General features: G+C 37.1%; 1 protein-coding gene across 3 annotated transcripts in view; it reads left to right on the top strand.

The window, feature by feature from the left end:
* Positions 1 to 18,775, top strand: part of LOC115422011 (protein-serine O-palmitoleoyltransferase porcupine-like) — a 54,055-nt gene that overhangs the window by 14,312 nt on the left and 20,968 nt on the right. The window contains exons 1-16 of one of the 3 annotated variants that reach the window (XR_003935779.1): positions 8,741 to 8,955; positions 10,062 to 10,162; positions 10,268 to 10,345; positions 10,810 to 11,026; positions 11,420 to 11,495; positions 11,933 to 12,244; positions 12,362 to 12,446; positions 12,551 to 12,645; positions 13,090 to 13,287; positions 13,380 to 13,466; positions 13,801 to 14,054; positions 14,432 to 14,560; positions 15,247 to 15,387; positions 15,687 to 15,795; positions 16,141 to 16,407; positions 16,503 to 16,539. Coding sequence is in view for 2 of the 3 variants with exons in the window: in XM_030138042.1 (XP_029993902.1) it covers positions 8,932 to 8,955; positions 10,062 to 10,162; positions 10,268 to 10,345; positions 10,810 to 11,026; positions 11,420 to 11,495; positions 11,933 to 12,244; positions 12,365 to 12,446; positions 12,551 to 12,645; positions 13,090 to 13,287; positions 13,380 to 13,466; positions 13,801 to 14,054; positions 14,432 to 14,560; positions 15,247 to 15,387; positions 15,687 to 15,795; positions 16,141 to 16,358 (2,121 nt within the window). In the remaining variant the exon portion in view is untranslated. Of the gene's footprint in view, positions 1 to 4,189; positions 4,316 to 7,859; positions 7,961 to 8,740; positions 8,956 to 10,061; positions 10,163 to 10,267; positions 10,346 to 10,809; positions 11,027 to 11,419; positions 11,496 to 11,932; positions 12,245 to 12,361; positions 12,447 to 12,550; positions 12,646 to 13,089; positions 13,288 to 13,379; positions 13,467 to 13,800; positions 14,055 to 14,431; positions 14,561 to 15,246; positions 15,388 to 15,686; positions 15,796 to 16,140; positions 16,540 to 18,775 lie in introns of those variants that run through there. The other 2 variants (XM_030138042.1, XM_030138043.1) reach the window with 2 other exon arrangements.

Consider the following 18,775-nt stretch of genomic DNA (forward strand, 5'->3'; position numbering starts at 1 on the left):
AAGACACAAACACACGCCTCACAGCCTGGTACCTTTCCCTCCAGCCTTATGAGTTTACAGTCCACTACATGCCAGGGAAGGCCAACCTGGTGGCGGACTGTCTGTCAAGAGTTCATGAGGACTGAATGAACTGGACTCTTGGGAGAAGGGGGGAGGAAATGTAACGGTGGGTCGCCGTTGCGTCCGGTCACCGTTACATAGACATTAATGGCATTAGTATATTGTACAGTTATGAAGCATGAAGAAATGGACACACATTCCGGGTAAATATGTTTTATTAATTAATTGTATTGTTTGGAGGGTGATTCGGGGTGAGCAGGTCCAGCGGGGGAGGGTGAGCCGTGTGCGCAGCGGTCCTCTCTTGCTGGGCGTGCATAAAAAGCCTGTGTATAAGGGTATGTGCAGAGCAAATCATTAAAGTTAAAAAACAACAGTAAATTTAAAGTTAAGATTGTTACTTTTTTTAGAATATAAGAAGACGCCAACTTACCTTCATGTGGGCTTCCGGTTCCGGTTGCGTCCGGCCAAAAGATTCCCCGGGGGGCGAGGACGCTATTTAAAGGTTCCGCCTTGACCGCTCGAGCTATCACACTCCCTTACCAAAAACAGGAGAAAACGAGACAAAAGAAAAAGGGCAGCCCCCCCCCCCCCCCCCCCACTGCTGACACCATGAACACTAACAGAATGAAGGCGGGGTTGGGGGTGGAGGAAATGGTGACACTGGTCAGGCTCAGCTCCGCTGTCTTTATTGGTCCACCTCCGGCAGCTGGTCCAATCCAGGTGTGGGATCTGGCGCCGCACCTGTAACCAATTAGCCACTCACGCACAGAAAAATACACACCTACAGAGTGACACAACGGCCCACCTATGGGTCATAACAACTCCTTGGTTATTGTGTCTGTTACAATCAATCTCTCTCTCTCTCTCGTTATAATATCAGAGCACTTTCAAATATAAATATGTATGTTGAAAGTTTTATGCAAAGACTTTCTAATCTAATTTATAGAGCAGAAACTTTCAACAGAATCTTACACCATATTTGGCCGAGGGGGATTAAAAGTACACGACATGTTTTCTCCTGGTCGTTCAGTTACAGGTAGAGGCAGAGGCAGAAAAAAAGTACACTATTTTCAAACCTTGAACACAGGGGTAACATTTGGTGAGATAAGTTTTCCTTCTGGCCAGTCAGATGTGAGTTGAATTGGGTGTTAATATGTGACCCTTTGAAGTAACCCAAGGCCAACATATTTACATGGAATAACATCAACCTACAGACCAACCAGCCTTACATAACTGACGAAAGGAAAAACTGAACTGTATAAAAACTGAACAGAGACTGCCTCTTAGTGAATAGCCACTTCTAAGTCATGATTAAATCTGAATTTCACAACTGTTATGTCATCTGGCAAAAGAGCAGATGGTAAAGAAACAATAAACAACTGTTTTTATTGCTTAAGTCTGGTGACTTAGGGCTATTTTTCAGACTCATTGCTGCCTCATGACAAGGTAAAGCGGTAAATGTCCTAAATTATATAGCATACACTGTCAGTGATTTAGAAGAAAAAATAGTAGTGGTAGTGACAGTGAAAGCAGCTCTAGTGTCTGGTCTGCTTTTGTTTTTGATTTGACTTTTTTTCATACCTCATTTTATATACTTATTATTACATATTATACTAATTTGTGTATTTTTTTTAGTCGCCTACATTTGCAGCATAATTAGTAATGCAGTTTCTGTGCTGTAACAAACTTTAGGGATGGGTATTGTTGAGAATTCATCGATACTACTGGTTTGGATATTGATACTATGGATTCTGCTCATGGAACCAGTAGTTTAACGATATTCTCAGTTAGATTTTTGGTTTATGGTCACAGTTAAAAGTGTAAACAGAATACTTGTGTAATTAACATAGAATTAGTATTCTTTTTTTTGTAATTATCTTTTTATAATTATTTTTTCAGTCAGCATCATCTTAGCATTTTACATCATTTACATGACTTCTATGTATGTAAACCAAAAAAAACAAAACAAAAACACAAAACATACTTAAACAGGGGAGCACTGACAGAAATAGTAAAAATGTACAAAGCAACCCAAAATATGAGTTAAAGGGAAATAACACATATATTTCACATTCCATTCTTTTCTCCTGTATAAGATGAACATTGAACATTTAAAGTGTAGCACAAACTCAGGGTTTACATGGATCTAAATGCACATTACTCTGATCAAGTAAAATCTGCTCATAATAGTTTTATAAAATCAACCCAGTTTTTCCAGTACTTGGTGAATTTGTCTGAATCAAGTCTGACATACAAAGTCCACTTCTCCATCCTATAAATGTCATGCACAACCTCTATCCAGTCCTCCATTTTCGGTGCATCCTTTTTTAGCCACGTCTAGTGATGGCTTTTTTCCCTGCTACCGACAATATTCTGAATAGATATTTATCCTGTGAATGTGTTATCCCCTGGTTCTCTTTTCCCAAGTATAGAGATCCAAATGTGAATGGAAATTGGACTTTGAAAAATTTCTCCATGCTTTTCTTCAAAGCCTGCCAAAAAGGCACAATATAAGGGCAGTCCCAAAATATATGAAAATGATTGGCTTTGCTTTCACCACATAGTCTCCAGCATCTTGTATCCTGAGATTTCTGCGCTGGTGTAATAAAATATCTCACAATGTTCTGCCAACCATATTTCCTCCATGATTGGGAGCATGTTGTTTTCCATTGTTGCTCATTGACGTACTCCCATTCCTCCTCCGATAATGTTCTTCCCACCTCTTTTTCCCACTTTTCTTTTATATATACTGTGTAGCAGCCCTTGGCATCAATGAAAAAGCGTAGAGTTCGACTGGTGCAAGTCTTTATTTTGTCGTTATGCACCGTGAAACTAAAACACAAACATTTTTACATAAGTTATTTTACAAAATTTACTTAGTTACATTTTCTTTAAAAGCACATACATTACAACAGGACATATTACTCATAATTAAAAATTGTAATTTAATACACACATTTCAAACAAAAGAACAAACAAAAGACCAAAACATGCCACTACAATTAATTAAAACGTACCTTGCTCCGCCTACCAAGGGGTGCAAACTCCTCACTCATCCAATGTATAAAGGGTATGCAGGTGTGCGCTTTAACAACAAAAAAAACCCCAACCCATTCCACATCACTGTCAAGTTTGAAATTTGTTCAAAATAATGTGACAAATAAATCAAACCCAAAAGTTCTCTGTGCTCACCTCCCTGTTCAGCACAGTCCTGCTCTGCGGCAACCCAAATGCATGTGGCCAAACAGCTGTGTGGCAATTAGCCTCATTATACACCAAAAGGGGGTGTGGCAACAATAAAACAAAATGGAAAGAAAATCCAACAGAAACCAAAAATAAACAAAAAAAAAGGAAAGAAGAAAAAAATCTGAAATAATAAACCTATCCACTGGCCACTAACATACTGTATTGTTACCTTTTAAACTTTCCACTTCTTTATACAGTTTTGAGAATTAATATTCTATAGCACAAAAGTGCAACAGCATTGTTTTGTCCAAATTATAATGGGAAACAAATATCAAATAATTCACCATAAAAGAAATCAGTTTTATTTATTACTCCTGTTCATGTCAGGGCTCTAGGCTGCTAGCATCGTAGTTCAGATCATAAACAGGTCAGACAGATGAACTATGAGTTACACGTCCAACTGTTCATTTCTTCGACTATATTTGACAGACTTTTACTAGTTTTGCAATGGATCACTTTTGTTTCCACCTGATTTGTTGCATTCATGTCTGAGTGAAGCGTCCACATTCCTGATCTCCTCTGAACACCGGGAGCTGTCAATACGATGTGTGTGTGTTTGAGCCACTAGCTGATCCACTCCTCAGAGATCCGATCCCAGGTCTTGCAGTTGGACTGAAAATCGCAAAAATCCATCACCAGCAAACGTCTCACTCAGAAACTGAAAACAACTTTTATGTTGCTGTAATACATTGGAGACTCATTTTCTACTTGTCTTTCTTCAATACCATTAAGAATACCATTACTGTCTCAACCTATTGATACTCCGGATACTTATCGCTGCTTTGAGCAAACTTGAAATAATGTAAATCGTATTCCTCTTCTCATTTTTTTAACTTTGGGTAACAATAGAAACTGTTTCAGTGCTGATCTATTTGTGTCACAGGTGGATGCGTGCCTATGAGAATGCAGTGTCCTTCCACTTCAGCAACTACTTTGTGGGTCACCTGAGTGAGGGCACCACCATGTTGGCTGGAGCAGGTTTTACTGAAGAGAAAGACAACACCAGGTGGTGAGTGGAGCTGCTGCCATACAAGACCATTTACAGGCCCGCTCTGAGTCCAACACGTAAGAGTGATAAAGAACAGTCATGTAAAAGTAACTGGCTAATGTTGGCATTCTGCCTCTGCACCAAAACTCCTCAGAGATTTCTTCACCCCTCACTTAAAAAAAGACAAATATTAGCTATACATATTAGCCACTAATGTGCACTGCCTGGCCAAAAACAGTCCCCACCTGGATTTAACTAGGAAAATAGGTAAGGTGTGGATAATTTACTATGTAGGATGGTACTGAATAACTACTGCAGTGATTAATATGTGGGTGAAGTCAAGGGAAGGTTAACATCTGGTCAAAAAAATTATATGACAATAATCTACACCAAACTTATATTTTTGGATAGGTAATTACTTATATTTTCAGGGAAATGTATTTTGAAATGAGAAAAAAATTGTGGAAAAAAAATTTGAGGAGTTTTATGAGTGTGAATATTTGGAAAGTGACAAAGTCTTCTGCCGTCATTCTGGGTTCATTTTAGAAACAGTCATAAATAAACTACATTTATTTCAAATATATTGATATTTGACTGTTATTTATGTCATATTCTAAACACAGTGTTTAAAATTAATAAATGCATATTTCTATGCAAAATACATTTGAATATAATATTAATGTTATTTCTATGTTGTAAATATTGTAAAAAAAAAAAAAAAAATGTATATGATATTGATAATTGAAATTAAAAAATGTTTAATTTGATATTTACTTTTGTTGTCCACCTGTGATGCTGCCATTTGTCAAAACTCTTGCTATTTAGGTGTGATAAAATATTTTTTTCCTCTAACCAATTATTAGGTTGTAAAATAGAGCAGAAGTGTCAAACTTATTGTAGTTCAGGGGCCACATTCAACCTAATATGATCTAAAGTGGGCTGGACCAGTAAAATAATGTAAATAATAGGATAAAAACTTATAAATATTGTCCACTCCAAAGTTTTCTTTGTTTTTGAGTGAAAAAAGTACAGTTCTGTAATGAAAATGTTTACATCCACAAACCATACTTTAACATAACATGAACAAATATGAACAACCTGAAAATTCTTAAGAAAAACAAATGTAATTTTAACAATATTACACCTCAGTTTATCATTTATACATGTGCATTATAACTTACAGATCACAGCGGATCTACAAATACACAAAACATTTAGTAACAGACAGAATATTGTTAAAATACCACCTACTTCTCTTAAGACATTTCAGGTTGTTCATATTTTTTGTGAAAGGCTAGTCTGTAAATGTAAACATTTTTGTGTAGTTTTACTTTTTTGACACTAAAACAAAAGGAAAAATTAGCTTTTTTTCATTATTTATAGGTTATTATGATAGTATTTTACTGGTCTGACCCACTTTAGATTGAATATCCTTGATTGATAATATCTTCAGTGTAATTTTTACATTTCACATATTCATCCCAGGTGCCGGATTGGACCCTTTGGCGGGCCGGATTTGGCCCCCGGGCTGCATGTTTGACACCTGTGAAATAGAGGGTTTAAGGTATACACTGAATACATTTTAGGATGAAAATGTCATAGGAACTTCACTTTTGAGAACTTTGTAATTCTTGCAAAAATAGACGTTAATATTTTGTCCATCAATGACACAGTAGTTTTTGATATTTTTCACTTGAAAATATTTTAAACAAAATTTTGCCCTTTGAGTATGTTTAAGATGGCATTTGGACCTTTCCAATTATGTATTTATTTGTCTTAAACTTGTCTGGTTCAAAAGTTATGAATCAAAAAGTAGTGGGCTGTCCATCTGTGACGCCCTTGACCTCGCCCCCATGTGTCAACTGTTATTTAACTCTTAACTGATATAGGGAGTAGCTCATTTTGTTTTACATCGAGGTTAGCTCAGAAGCTACCTAACTGATCCAAAACTGGAAAAATGCAGCGCACCAGCAGCGTGACAAACAGTAAAAATAGAATACAAGAATAAAAAATAGAACACAAGAGCAAACACACCCTACATAATCAGGGTTCCCACGCATCCTGAAAAACCTGGAAAATGATTGAAGGGAAAGAGTGGGAACCCTGATAATAAATAAGAAATATAAAAACAGAACTGGTAAAAAAAAAAAAGAAAATCTGGACAATCAAACAGTAAAATGCAACAATTAACTGTAATGTGCAAAGTAAAAATGGAAATTTTCAGTGGAAAAAAATACCGGATCAGAGAGAGTGAGGTGACAAAGTTGTCAACAAATTATTATTCATGAGTTGCATTTTTTCTCTGATCAATGGAAGGATGAGAAAGGTTAAATACTCATAAATTATCAGGTCTTGACTTGCTTTGCCTCATTCCACTCTGGTCTGGGTCTTTAGGTGGTCTTAACAGTAATACAGCTGTATTATATGGCATTTTTTGTAGGTTTTGTACCGTATGCAGATGTTTTTGGGGTTTTTCAGAAACTATTATTCCGTAATATTTGACACTTAAGTGAGGCCAGGGATGGTGGAAATCAGTGAGCCTGTTTACATGCACACAAATACTCCAATCATTATCTGATTTCTGGAGTTATCAGATCATGGAAACAGTATAATCTGATATGTTTTATCAGAAAACAGCAGTAATCTGAGTATGAGGAATCAGATTAACACACCTGGATTTCTCCTCAATACCCCTGCATGTATACATGTTAATCTGATTTATTTTGTTCTTTTATGTCTGCACGTGTAAACACAATTAAAATCATACAGAACAGAAGTTACATAGTCAAACGTGAGCAGAAGACAACAGGAAGTTGAAGTCTACCATCATTATGTATGTACGTACTCCGAAAGAAATCTAATAATGGACTGGAGCATCTAAATCAGGGTTTATTGATTACTGCATTTTTTTAAGTGCATGTAAATGTGTCAGATCTGATTATTACAATTATCCGATTACTGCCAGTTATTGGACTTTTATGGTCATCTAAACAGGCTCAGTATTGGCAAGTTCAGAGAAAGGTAAGTTTTATAATGGCATCATACTAAATGGTGCTTGATATATATATATTTTTTTATTCATTTGAATTAGTTGTTAGATCAGTTATCAACATTTTTCAATATTTGAAATAGATACAGCAACTACACAAGCGATAGCATGAAAATAATGCACAATAACTACAGTGGAGGAGGAGACAACTGGACAGTAGTATGAGCCTTGTATTTGTAGTCTGGTGTTATGAATTGGTCTTGGTTTCAACACAATGGTTTGCATCCATGCGTTTCCATTGCCAGTTATGTTGGTGTGTGGACCAGAGTTAATATATCCTTAACTGAAATCCCAAGACAAACCAAACACCTCTAACAAGGACCTTAAATATTATATTTTATACTTTTTAACAGTCACCATAGGGTAGGATGAGGTGAGGGACATACAACTATAACTCCAACAGACAACATTTAAATATCAATAGAAGTATCTCCAAAAGGCTTTCAATTGTCGTGAAGTTCTGAGTGAGTGATGCCAGGTTATCTTTAACATTGTGTGTGTTTCTGTGTTCTTCAGGGATATGAGTGTGGTAAAGCCTCTCAGTGTGGAAGTACCTCGGTCCATGGTGCTGGTGGTGACATCCTGGAATATCCCCATGTCTCAGTGGTTAAAAACCTGTAAGATTTCACATTCACTCCACTAAATTCTACAGAATGATCTTCCACTCTACACTCCACTTTCACACCACTCTAGTGAGTCTGACAATTGACAACAAGATGAAAATTACCGTACTTTCTGGGCTGTAAGGCGCACTGGAATACAAGCCGCACCTGACTTTAAGCCGCGTCTGACTTTAAGTCGCATCTGACTATAAGCTGCAGGTGTCCACATTGTGACATGAGATATTTACACAGAAAGATGGTGAACAGAAAGATTATTTAAATATTTATTTCCATACCTTAACTGCTTTTTTCCAAACAGTGCCTGTAACACGGCAGTAAAACGGTAGGAACAGGCTGGTTCAAAAACCCAGAAAAGTCATTGATCTCTATCTTCATCTTCCTTCTGCTCATTGAAACCACTGAAGTCATCTACTTCAGTGAGTTTAACAGCTCTATTTCCTTCTTGGACAGACACATCAGTTGTATGGAAGTAAATCTGTCTCATCAGATTTTGAATTATAAAAGCCATTGAATATCTAATGTTGAATTTTTTTGCTCTGAAATTAAGTAGCTGAATTTTTTTTTGCACTGAAATGAAGTATCTGAATTTTTTTGGCTCTGAATTCAACTATGTTCATAAATTTTTAATAAAAAATATTCAGATGCAAAACATTCAGAAGCAAAAATTCAGAAGCAAAAAATTCAGATGCAAAAATTCAGAAGCAAAAAATTCAGAAGCAAAAAATTCAGAAGCAAAAAATTCAGATGCAAATAATTCAGATGCAAAAAATTCAGATCAAACATCCGGGACACCAAGGATAAGCAATCGAGTCTATCTCAAGTCGAACCAACAGCCAACCAATCAAGTTACGTTAGGTTGGTCACGTGACGCCGATGCAGGAAGAAGGTCAACTAGTGGGTTCCCTCCAGAACTGAGCGCGGATCTCCTTCATCAGCTCTCCTCCCCGTGCTACCGTGGGTCCGCTATGGATGCGAATGATGGCGCTTCGGTAAGTGTATTAACTCTTTTATTTGGCATTTGTGTCGTGTATTTTTGTAAGATTCGGTGATACATACGAACGGACACTTTGCACATTAACAGAATCTATTGGACAGTATCTACACAGAACTGTGGTGTTCGTTAAAATTGTGTTAGCATTGCTAAGGCTAACTGACCATAGTTTATTGTCAGTAAGGTAGGGCAGTGCTTATGATCGGACTGACATAAAAGTTATGACTGTAACAATAGCTGGGTACTAAATCTTAGTAACGTTTAACCACGTAAAACTTCATCTCTGTGCAATTAATTTGCATTGGGCAGTGATACCCCTTTTCCACCAATTATAAGCTAGTGCTAGTTCGGTGCCGATGCTAGGGCCAGTGCTAAACTGGTTTCAACCGGATGCCTCCAAAGAACCGGTTTGGTTTTCCATAGACCAAGAGCCCGGTCAGAGCCACGCCAAGTCACCACAAGTAACGGCGTTAAAGTTAGTAGTTTACATTTCTCATTAGCATGGTGGTAGCGTCGCCGTTTTCCTAATCAGTCAGCTTCTCCATAGTTTATCTATTTTATTGATTAAATAGTCAATAAAATAGATAAATAGTCAATAAAATAGATAAACTACGGAGAAGCTGACTAAATAGTAGCCCTGCGATGAACTGGCGAAATGTCCAGGGTGTACCCCGCCTTCGCCCCTATGTAGCTGGGATAGGCTCCAAGCGACCCCCGTGACCCTAGTGAGGATAAAGCGGGTTCAGAAAATGAATGATTAAATAGTTCGGTAGAGTCCACACAAGCTACATTTTCCCAAGCATTTCTCAAGCGGAGCTATAAAGTTCTGACTGTAACAAAAGCTGGGTAGTTAAGTTACTGGCAGCTTAACTTTATCCAAAACTGTCAAATCAGTCCACGGCAAAGTCTAAGCACATATGTACGGACAGACGACAGTGCCTGCGGCCCGTGGGTCGAGGGTAAAAAAAAAGCACAAATGGACGGCCAGTAATATATCTGTAACCAAACTTTAATTATGTTTAACTTTTTGCCGTCATATAACATCATCTTTTGGCTATTAATTTGTAAGATCCTTCTTACTCTGTGCTGTATTTCTGATGACAGGGAAGTCAGTCTGATGTTATGCAGTCAGCCAGGCACTTACTGCAGTTACTCGCATCGACAGGGAGACAACAGGGCAGTGATATCGCAAATCAAGACATGAGGTTTAGTATTCAACAAATTCATGTAGGCCTACATATGGCTTACTTTAATCAATAAATTCTAGATTCATCTATGGTTAATAAATATTCTTGGATACAATCCTGCAGAGAACAGAGGCAGGGAGGTCACCATGGTGGTATAGCCTATCAGCAAGAAAGACCCTCTGTGCAAATGGAAATGACCAGGTAAAGACTGAAAGGATACATCCTATTTTTAATGCTAGCCTTGTGTTTACATATTTTGGCAAAGGGAGCATTCTTCCTGCTACTTACAGTGAGTAATAGACATTGTATGGTTGCATGCTCTGCTTTTTACTAGTATAGCGAACTTTAAAATCTGTTAGTAAATTCTGGAAGAAAGCATCTGATGTTTTGTGATCATTCAGTAAAATTTAGAAAGACCTATTTCACTTGAGGCTCATGTGAAATTAGTTTATGTAAAGAAAAAAAATATCATGGGTTTTTAAGGTCTAAATGATGGCCCACTGCACTTTATTGGAACCTAGTGAGAATATACAGTAGAGTGCCATGTTTTTCTATATTCATATGTCATGCAAAACAATGTTCAAATTTGTCCATGATCTTTCAGTGTAGTAAAAAAAAAACAGTTAATATGTTAGTTCATGCTTTAACACTTTTATTTTCTATAGGTCCTTCCCAGGTATTTTTACAAAGTCTCGAGGAAAGAGACGCTTTCCAGCAGCCAATCTTGTTCCTGCCAAGAAATTCAAGCCACTTGAAGTGGCCTTCTACTTGCTGCCAAAGCAGTTTGAGAAAACTCCAAAAGAGCAGGAACAAATCATCCATTTGCAGGCAGGGCTGGGTCGTAGGACTGCTCATCTAGATGAGAGCACAACACATGAAGAGGTAGTATCATGCAGTTATTTTTTTAAAAATTGAATCCGTATATTGTATATTATATTCTGATATACTGTGATGTTCATGAAAAACAACTATGTTCATTTATTGTATGCACACATCTCAAGTAAGGTTTTTGTAGAACCAAAGATACAATTATGTTTGCTCAAGTAAAAGCAACAAAACTATGGGTTAGTGGTAATTATTACTTAGAATTATTTCCATTTTGAGGACAACAGTATATCCAAAGTACCTCACTGACACATAAATCCATAGATTGTGGATTGAGTGAATGAAACCTAGCTTACTTGTCATGCAGTGTGATGAGTGCTATTTCTGATTTGAATGATGAGTTTTGATTCTCTTTTGGAGGTTACACTTGTATGATTTTTTCCCTTACAGTTATGTGATGCCCTCAAAGTTTTATTCCCAAAACTGGGGACAGTTACTGGCGGGTGGCTGCTTTACACATCCTCAGGTAGGCCAACACAAATTTGTGTGTTGGTGTTGCTCATTCATCTAAAAAAAAGTACATATGCAGTAGCGAACTGCACATTATGCAACACACTGTTACCTCATTCTAACAGACACCTATGTCAAACTTTAAAATATTCTCTTCAAACTCATCTCTGTACATTTATTATTAGGTTTATTCATGTAGGCTATTATTTGAGAATTTTTTGTGAATGTTTATTAGTTTGTCTAAATGCATATCAGCAACTGCTAACTAGTTGTTTATTTGTAGTAATTATATTTTATATTTGTAAGTCAAGTATAAAAACAGGTGATGACTTCAGTCTGGACTGCAGTCAGACAAGAAGTTTAGTTGCTTTGACTGACCTTCTAGATATGATATATACCTAATGAACTGTTGAGACTTCACAATCTAGTTTTCCTCTGCAATATTTTCTACAGGTGGATGGGGTAGCCGAAAACTCTCTCTTGTGGCTCCTGACGACACTGGCTATACAGGCAAGCTCTTGAAGGCTGCAAGTCGTGGGGGTAAAAATCTTTACATCGCCCCTATTCAAGAAGAGCTTAGCACAAATTCCCTTCCATTAACTGACGACGCCTTTAGAAACATGCCAAAATCCACATGTCAAAAGTGTGAAGCAGCAGTTCCCCTTCCACTCCTGACAGAGCACATCAAGTCTTGTGATGTTATTCATGTTGGCAGTGATGATAACCTGATTAATGTGGATAGTGGAGACCCGGAAGAGAGCAAATGTAAGAATTCTCTGTTTAAGATTTGTTAGCACATAATATAGTAATAAACAAAATACATTCAGAGACAGTTTGTTTGAAAATAATAGTCATTTTTTGCTTGTAACTTCAATTTCTCAGCAGCAGATATGCAGGAATGTCCTGTCTGCACAAAAATGTTTCCCACTGACTTTATTGAGGCACATGCTTCTTCATGTGGGGAAAGGTAGCCATTTACTTTTTACTGTTAGTTTTTTTTTCTCTCATCAGCAATTGTTTTACACTTTAACATGCAGCACAACTATAACACACAAAATGTTATGTTTGTAGTGCAGGAAATGAAGTGATGCATGCAAGCACTGTCATTATGGAAGAGCAAGCCGCAATGCCTGGCCCATCAGGAACATGTGCAGCAGTCACAGATGGTAGGTGCTGCTCAAAGTTAGCAGTGACACAGGAAGGTAAAGGTAAACAGTGTTACAGTGCAGCAAAAATTGGCATGTAACAAAGCATGACCTACTCTTTCTTGATATACACTATGAATTGTTTACCTTCAAAAGTCACCATAATAAGGAGCGTAGCAGTGATTGGATATTACAACAATTTTATGTATACTTTTCAATCTCAGCAAAGGCTTTAAAGCTCGGTGACTCTGGAATGCCGGAGTAATTCTCACATTTATTCACATGTTAATATATTTGTAGTCAATGAATCTTTATTATAATTACTAGTGTTACTTTATTTATGCCTAAGTAAGGCTTGATGGCTTTGACTTGTGATTTGAACAAACATGTTACTTTTTTTTTTTTTTTGCTATCTTGACAGTTGAGCATAAATAAACAACCATGTTTTTATTTTTTTCTTCTTAGGCTGGTTAACTGTCAGTGACCCCACCAAGGCCATATCTCAGTGTGTGGACAGCTTTCTCCGTATTCATGAAGTGGAGACTCCTTTACTTCTCAGCATGGACATCAGAAGAAGTCCTGCTGAACAGGATATGGCCCTTATCTCTTTCTACAAGCGACCTAATGTGGAATGGGGACGGCCCCTGAATTGCAGACTTGAAGGTAGCTCCAATTTCAATTTATAGTTGTTAAAAACTACTTTAAGTATTTTCTTTATCTTTATTCTGTCAATTATATCTTGCATTATGTTACAGGTGATACTGCTATTGGACAGGGGGTAACTCGCTTTTTTTTGTCAACATGTATAGAAAAGCTGAAGTCTGGGTTTTGCATCAATTTTGGTATGTATGTTATTTGTATGGCATTATTGCAAATGCTGTTCTTATAAGTTGCTTAAAGATGTTTTTAAGTAATGTGTCGACAAGTTTATAGTGTTTTTTTTGTATGTTTGCTTTACCCTGAAGGTACAAAAGACTCTACTGAACGTATAATGCCTGTATTGTTGAGAACTAGGATCTCCAGTTTATCACAGAACTAACACATACCGTCTGACAAACATTCACACTCATATTCATACCGAGAGGCAATTAAGAGCAATATTACCCTTAATGTCTTTGTACTGTGGAAGGAAGCCTGTTTTCTGTTGTCATTTAATGTTTTTACTGTCTTGAACAGCAAACTCCAATGTTACACGGCTTTTTGAAGGAGAGCCTGGTCATCTAGTCCCTTCAGCCTCTCATTTCCTTGTGGAAAGTGATATGTTCTTGGTGGCGGGGAGAATGCTAGGCCACTCCTTTCTTCATGGAGGACCATGCCTGTCGGGATTCAGCCCTGCTGTTGTTCATGTCCTTCTTGGTGGAAGTCCTGAAACAGCAACTGTTACACTAGAGGACTGTCCAGACCTGGACATCAGAGAAACAATTGCACTTGTATGTTTAATGAAAATAAAATTAAGTTATTTCTCTCATGTTATATTTTATGCCCATTGGGCCACCCTTTCATTGAGTATCCATTGTCTTCGATGAGTGACATTTATATTTGGCTAAATTAAGCTTGTCAAATGAAGAGGGAGTGAATGAGATTTCTAATACTTTTGTATTTATGTAAATGTTATATATATATAAAAAATCCTTATTATTGAGCAGCTCAAATGCTGGTTATCTATAAATAAAATAGAAGGTGGAGCTTATTGGACTCACTGTTCCACTCTGTACTGTGTTATATTCAGTACTTTTTACAAGTGTATATAGTATGGAGCTTTACACATCTTTATCTGTTTCCTGATTTGCTTCCTTCTGTCTTGAAGCTTGAAGGGGAATCCAAACTCTCAGAGAAGGATACAGTAAGTGTCCAGGATTTAGCCCATGCCTGGGACTTCCCTTCCCTGACTGAGAACAACAGGAAATGGCTTTTTGAAAAACTATTGATCCATGCTGTGAGTAAAATTTGAGAAATGTCTGTTTCCTAAGTTAGATGTGGCAATTCTTGTTTTTTGTTTTTATCATGCGAGTGATGTATGGGTTATAAATGCTCATGGCTAAAAACATAAAATCTGTTTGACAACGTTGAATTGTTACACATTTCCTGGTTTATTTATTCCCAAGGGGGGGAGGAATGTCACGGTTGATAGTAATAACAGATGGTGGGAGATCTGCAATATTGCAAATGCAGGGAATTTTATTAGTGAGCAGGAGAACACTCCCTATTACAGGGTTCCCACAGTTATGAAAGTCCAGGAAAAATTGTGAAATTAGAACAGTCTTTCAGGCCTGAAAATATTTGAAATTAACAGAAGGTTCTGGGAAAGTTTTGAATATACACTGCTGTTGACTGTTGTTTCTTCACCTATGACTCCTCCTTTCTTCTCCTCCTGCTGGAGTAAGAGCCTCATTACTTGCTTTAGGATAAAGACTCTTATGTTTTCAGCCATTTGTCTTATTAGTATTAATAGCCACCCTTCTGTCAGTCTGCCCCAGGGCAGCTTTGGATACAAATGTAGTTTACCACCACCAGAGTGAGAATGAGAGTGTGACTGAATAATGGATCCATTGTACGCACTTGGAGTATGTGTTAATAGAAAAGCACAATATAAATCTAATCCATCATTATTATTATTAACAGGTCATCGGACGTGTTACGAGACAAATTAAGCAGCTGAGACGAGGTCTTAAAGAAACCCCAATGTGGACAGTACTGACTCAAAGACCTGATACAGTGGCCATCCTTTTTCCAAAACGGGGAGAAGGAAATTTCAGCCCCGAGGTAAATTTAATTTACTATGATCTTGTAAAGTTTTCTTCATAGTATGCCTTCGTTGAATACTGTCCAATATTATAGTTCATACCTGGTCAGCATCTATTACTGTCTATTTTCAATCTTTTTTGTTTTATTTCTTACTTCATACATATTATCACGTAACCCAGAATCAACAGACTTTCAAAAAGTACCAACAAGTGATGTTTGATTAAACAACTACAAAAGAGTGCAAGTGATATGCAATAGAAGGATGTCAAAGATGCAAAAATGATTGAAGCCTTTCCCATGCTATTTTTTCAATATAGGTACTTCTTCAGCGCATCACTTGGCCACGTGAGGATGAGGATGATGAGGATTATTCAGTTGACACCAAATGCCGCATGTCTGGTTATCTTCGACAATTCATTGCTAATGGTAGGTTTACAGAGTACACTTGGAAGTGCTACTTTCAATATTATTTGTCTGTTTGTATAAAAATTACTTAACTGTTTAAATAGTTAACATAAACTTCAGGTCTTGGATTTTTTTTTTTTTTTTAATAAATTTGTCATGTTGCTGTTTTCAGCTCAATAGTCAGTAGTCTAACTGGTCTTGTGCAAAACATTACTGTTATTTGAACAACTTATATAAAGGGTTTTATTAGTCTTCTATTGAGCAGTTACTGCCACAGTTAATCTACTGATGACCAGCAAAATCATATGTATTAATTTTTTTGTTGATATTTGCTCATTATTTAATCCATTTTAATCTACTCCATAGCAACACTAACTGAATTGACCAATCTGGTCAAATTCTGGACTGGATGGGAGATTCTACCAACAAGTCTCTGTGTAGAGGTAGTCATGGGTAGATGCCCCACAGCTTCCACCTGCTTCGAGACGTTGCGCATCCCAGGGCACTACAAGGATTACGCATCTTTTAAAAGTGACATCCTAGCCTGTATTTACAGTTGCCAGACAGGATTTGGTCTTGTGTGAGTGACATCCTAGCCTGTATTTGCACTTGCCAGACAAGATTTGCACTAAGGTATGTTGATGTGACTTAAGCTTGGTGGATATTTAAAGTTTTGTTACGTTTTAAGAGTTGTTAGTTGAACTTTTATACATTTCTGTACTTGCCAGACAAGATGTGCACTGACATATGCTGCCATGATTTAAGGTTGGTGGATATTTAGTTTGTTCAGTTTTAAGAATTGTAGGTTGAAATGTTATGCTTATCGTCCTTACTTAACCAATATGCCTGATTAGTTAAGGCATATTGCATGTTTTAGACACATTTGGCACACTTGAAGTTTATAATATTCCTTGTAAACCATCTCTGCATTAAAAGAAATCATTCAAGCAGTTGTTAGCAGTGAACTTGACTGTATTGATTTTATTTTCTCACTGTTACAAGTGAATGGCATGAAAGCCCTTTGCAGTGTTATAAAACATCTGTAAACCTCAGCTTTCACATAAATTACATGACATTTTTGAAGTTTTTTTCTTCAGAGAATGTAAAACAGAATAAATCTAGTCAAATGAGCCAACTGGAATAACTTGAAGTTTTAAAATTACTGCAATATCTCCAAGCAAATATGTAAACCCCTTTAAGGAGTACAAAGTTAGTTCAATTTTTCTGTTAACCCATGTTACTCGAAGTTATCCAGATGTTAACACATCCTCACTAATTTGAAAACAACTTGCTTATAAAAACATCTCAACATAGATAGATGGATAGATGTACTTCATCCCAAACTGAGAAATTACAGTGTAGCAACAGCATAACACACATTCAATAACAATATAAAACCACAGCAAACACGAGTAAAGAAGACAAATATAACAAGAGCAAACACTGTACATTATAAATTAGTAGTATAAAGAAATGTGAGGTATGTTCATGTATGACCAGATCTCCAATCAGTTCTTTCACAGAGAAAGAAACTGCTCACAAAACTGAACAGCAGCAATGTAAATATCACAGCCACAAGACTGTGATGCTGCTCTTGGGTTGACTGCATCTCTTAAAGTTGTCATTTGTCCATCAGTAAGTGGGCATTCTGTGTTGGGGACAATGATGGTTGAATGGTCATCATGAGGAAGTCCACTGTTTTCCCACTCTATATCAGGAATGTCCAGACCCTAGAAATAGGATTTTTTTTTTTTTAATCTTTTAACTCCCCACCCTGCAATATACAGGGTGGGGAAGCAAAATGTACAATATTTTGAGGTAGGGATTGAAAGACAGTGTATGACCAATTAGTTTATTGAAAGTCATGAGAATTTATTTGCCACAAGAAAATGTACATAATAGAAAATGTTTTTATTCTATGTGTCCTCCTTCTTTCTCAATAACTGCCTTCACACGCTTCCTGAAACTTGTGCAAGTGTTCCTCAAATATTCAGGTGACAACTTCTCCCATTCTTCTTTAATAGTATCTTCCAGACTTTCTGGTAATAGTTTTGCTCATAGTCATTCTCTTCTTTCCATTATAAACAGTCTTTATGGACACTCCAACTATTTTTGAAATCTCCTTTGGTGTGACGAGTGCATTCAGCAAATCACACACTGCTTGACGTTTGCTTTCCTGATTACTCATATGGGCAGAAGTTTCTGAAAAGGTATGGATAATAGTGTTAGGTATGATTATGACATCAGTATATGTTTGGGTTCAAAACAACTGACGTAGTGTCTGCTGAGAAAAAAACTAAATGTTCAGTGTAAATTTTGCTTCCCCACCCTGTACTTCTTTAGATAAATAGGAACATTTTCAAATACAATTTGCACTTAGTTTCTAATTTAATTTCCTTTAACATGTGAACCACATTGATCATGAAAAGCACATTATATGCATGTACCTCAATGTTATCTGGTCCAGGAATTGGGTGATGTGTACGACCCAGCACCCACAGCTGGTTAGGGGTCATGTGGCTTTCTGTTCTTATTGGGTGATTGTCCCAACCACTGCAAAAAGTATCTAGGTCATCCTGCAGGCGTGGCAGGAACACAAAGTGGCAGCAGAAGAGGTGTGTAGCATTGGCAATGCTGAGGAAGCCCTCTTCTTCAAGGTAGTGGAGAACATCATAGTAGGTGCTTGTTACAGCTACCCACAGGTCTCTCCACAGCCGCTCAATCCTGGAAAGTTATAAAATTGACAAAACTATTTTAATTTAATATAAAACATCAACTTCTCACATCCCCAAATAAACAACTGGCAAAATTATTTGTTTCTTTTACGAAAAGGTTTTTATCCACAACAAGTACACAAAAATTACACACCAGTGTCGTACACTGATGTATGAATGTATATGAATGTTCAGTGGTGGTCGGAGGGGCTGTTTGGTGTAAACTGGCAGCCACGCCTCCATCAGTCTGCCCCAGGGCAGCTGTGGATACAAATGTAGTTTATCAC

Source organism: Sphaeramia orbicularis, chromosome 7, assembly GCF_902148855.1.
Source record: "Sphaeramia orbicularis chromosome 7, fSphaOr1.1, whole genome shotgun sequence".
NCBI lineage: Eukaryota > Metazoa > Chordata > Actinopteri > Kurtiformes > Apogonidae > Sphaeramia > Sphaeramia orbicularis.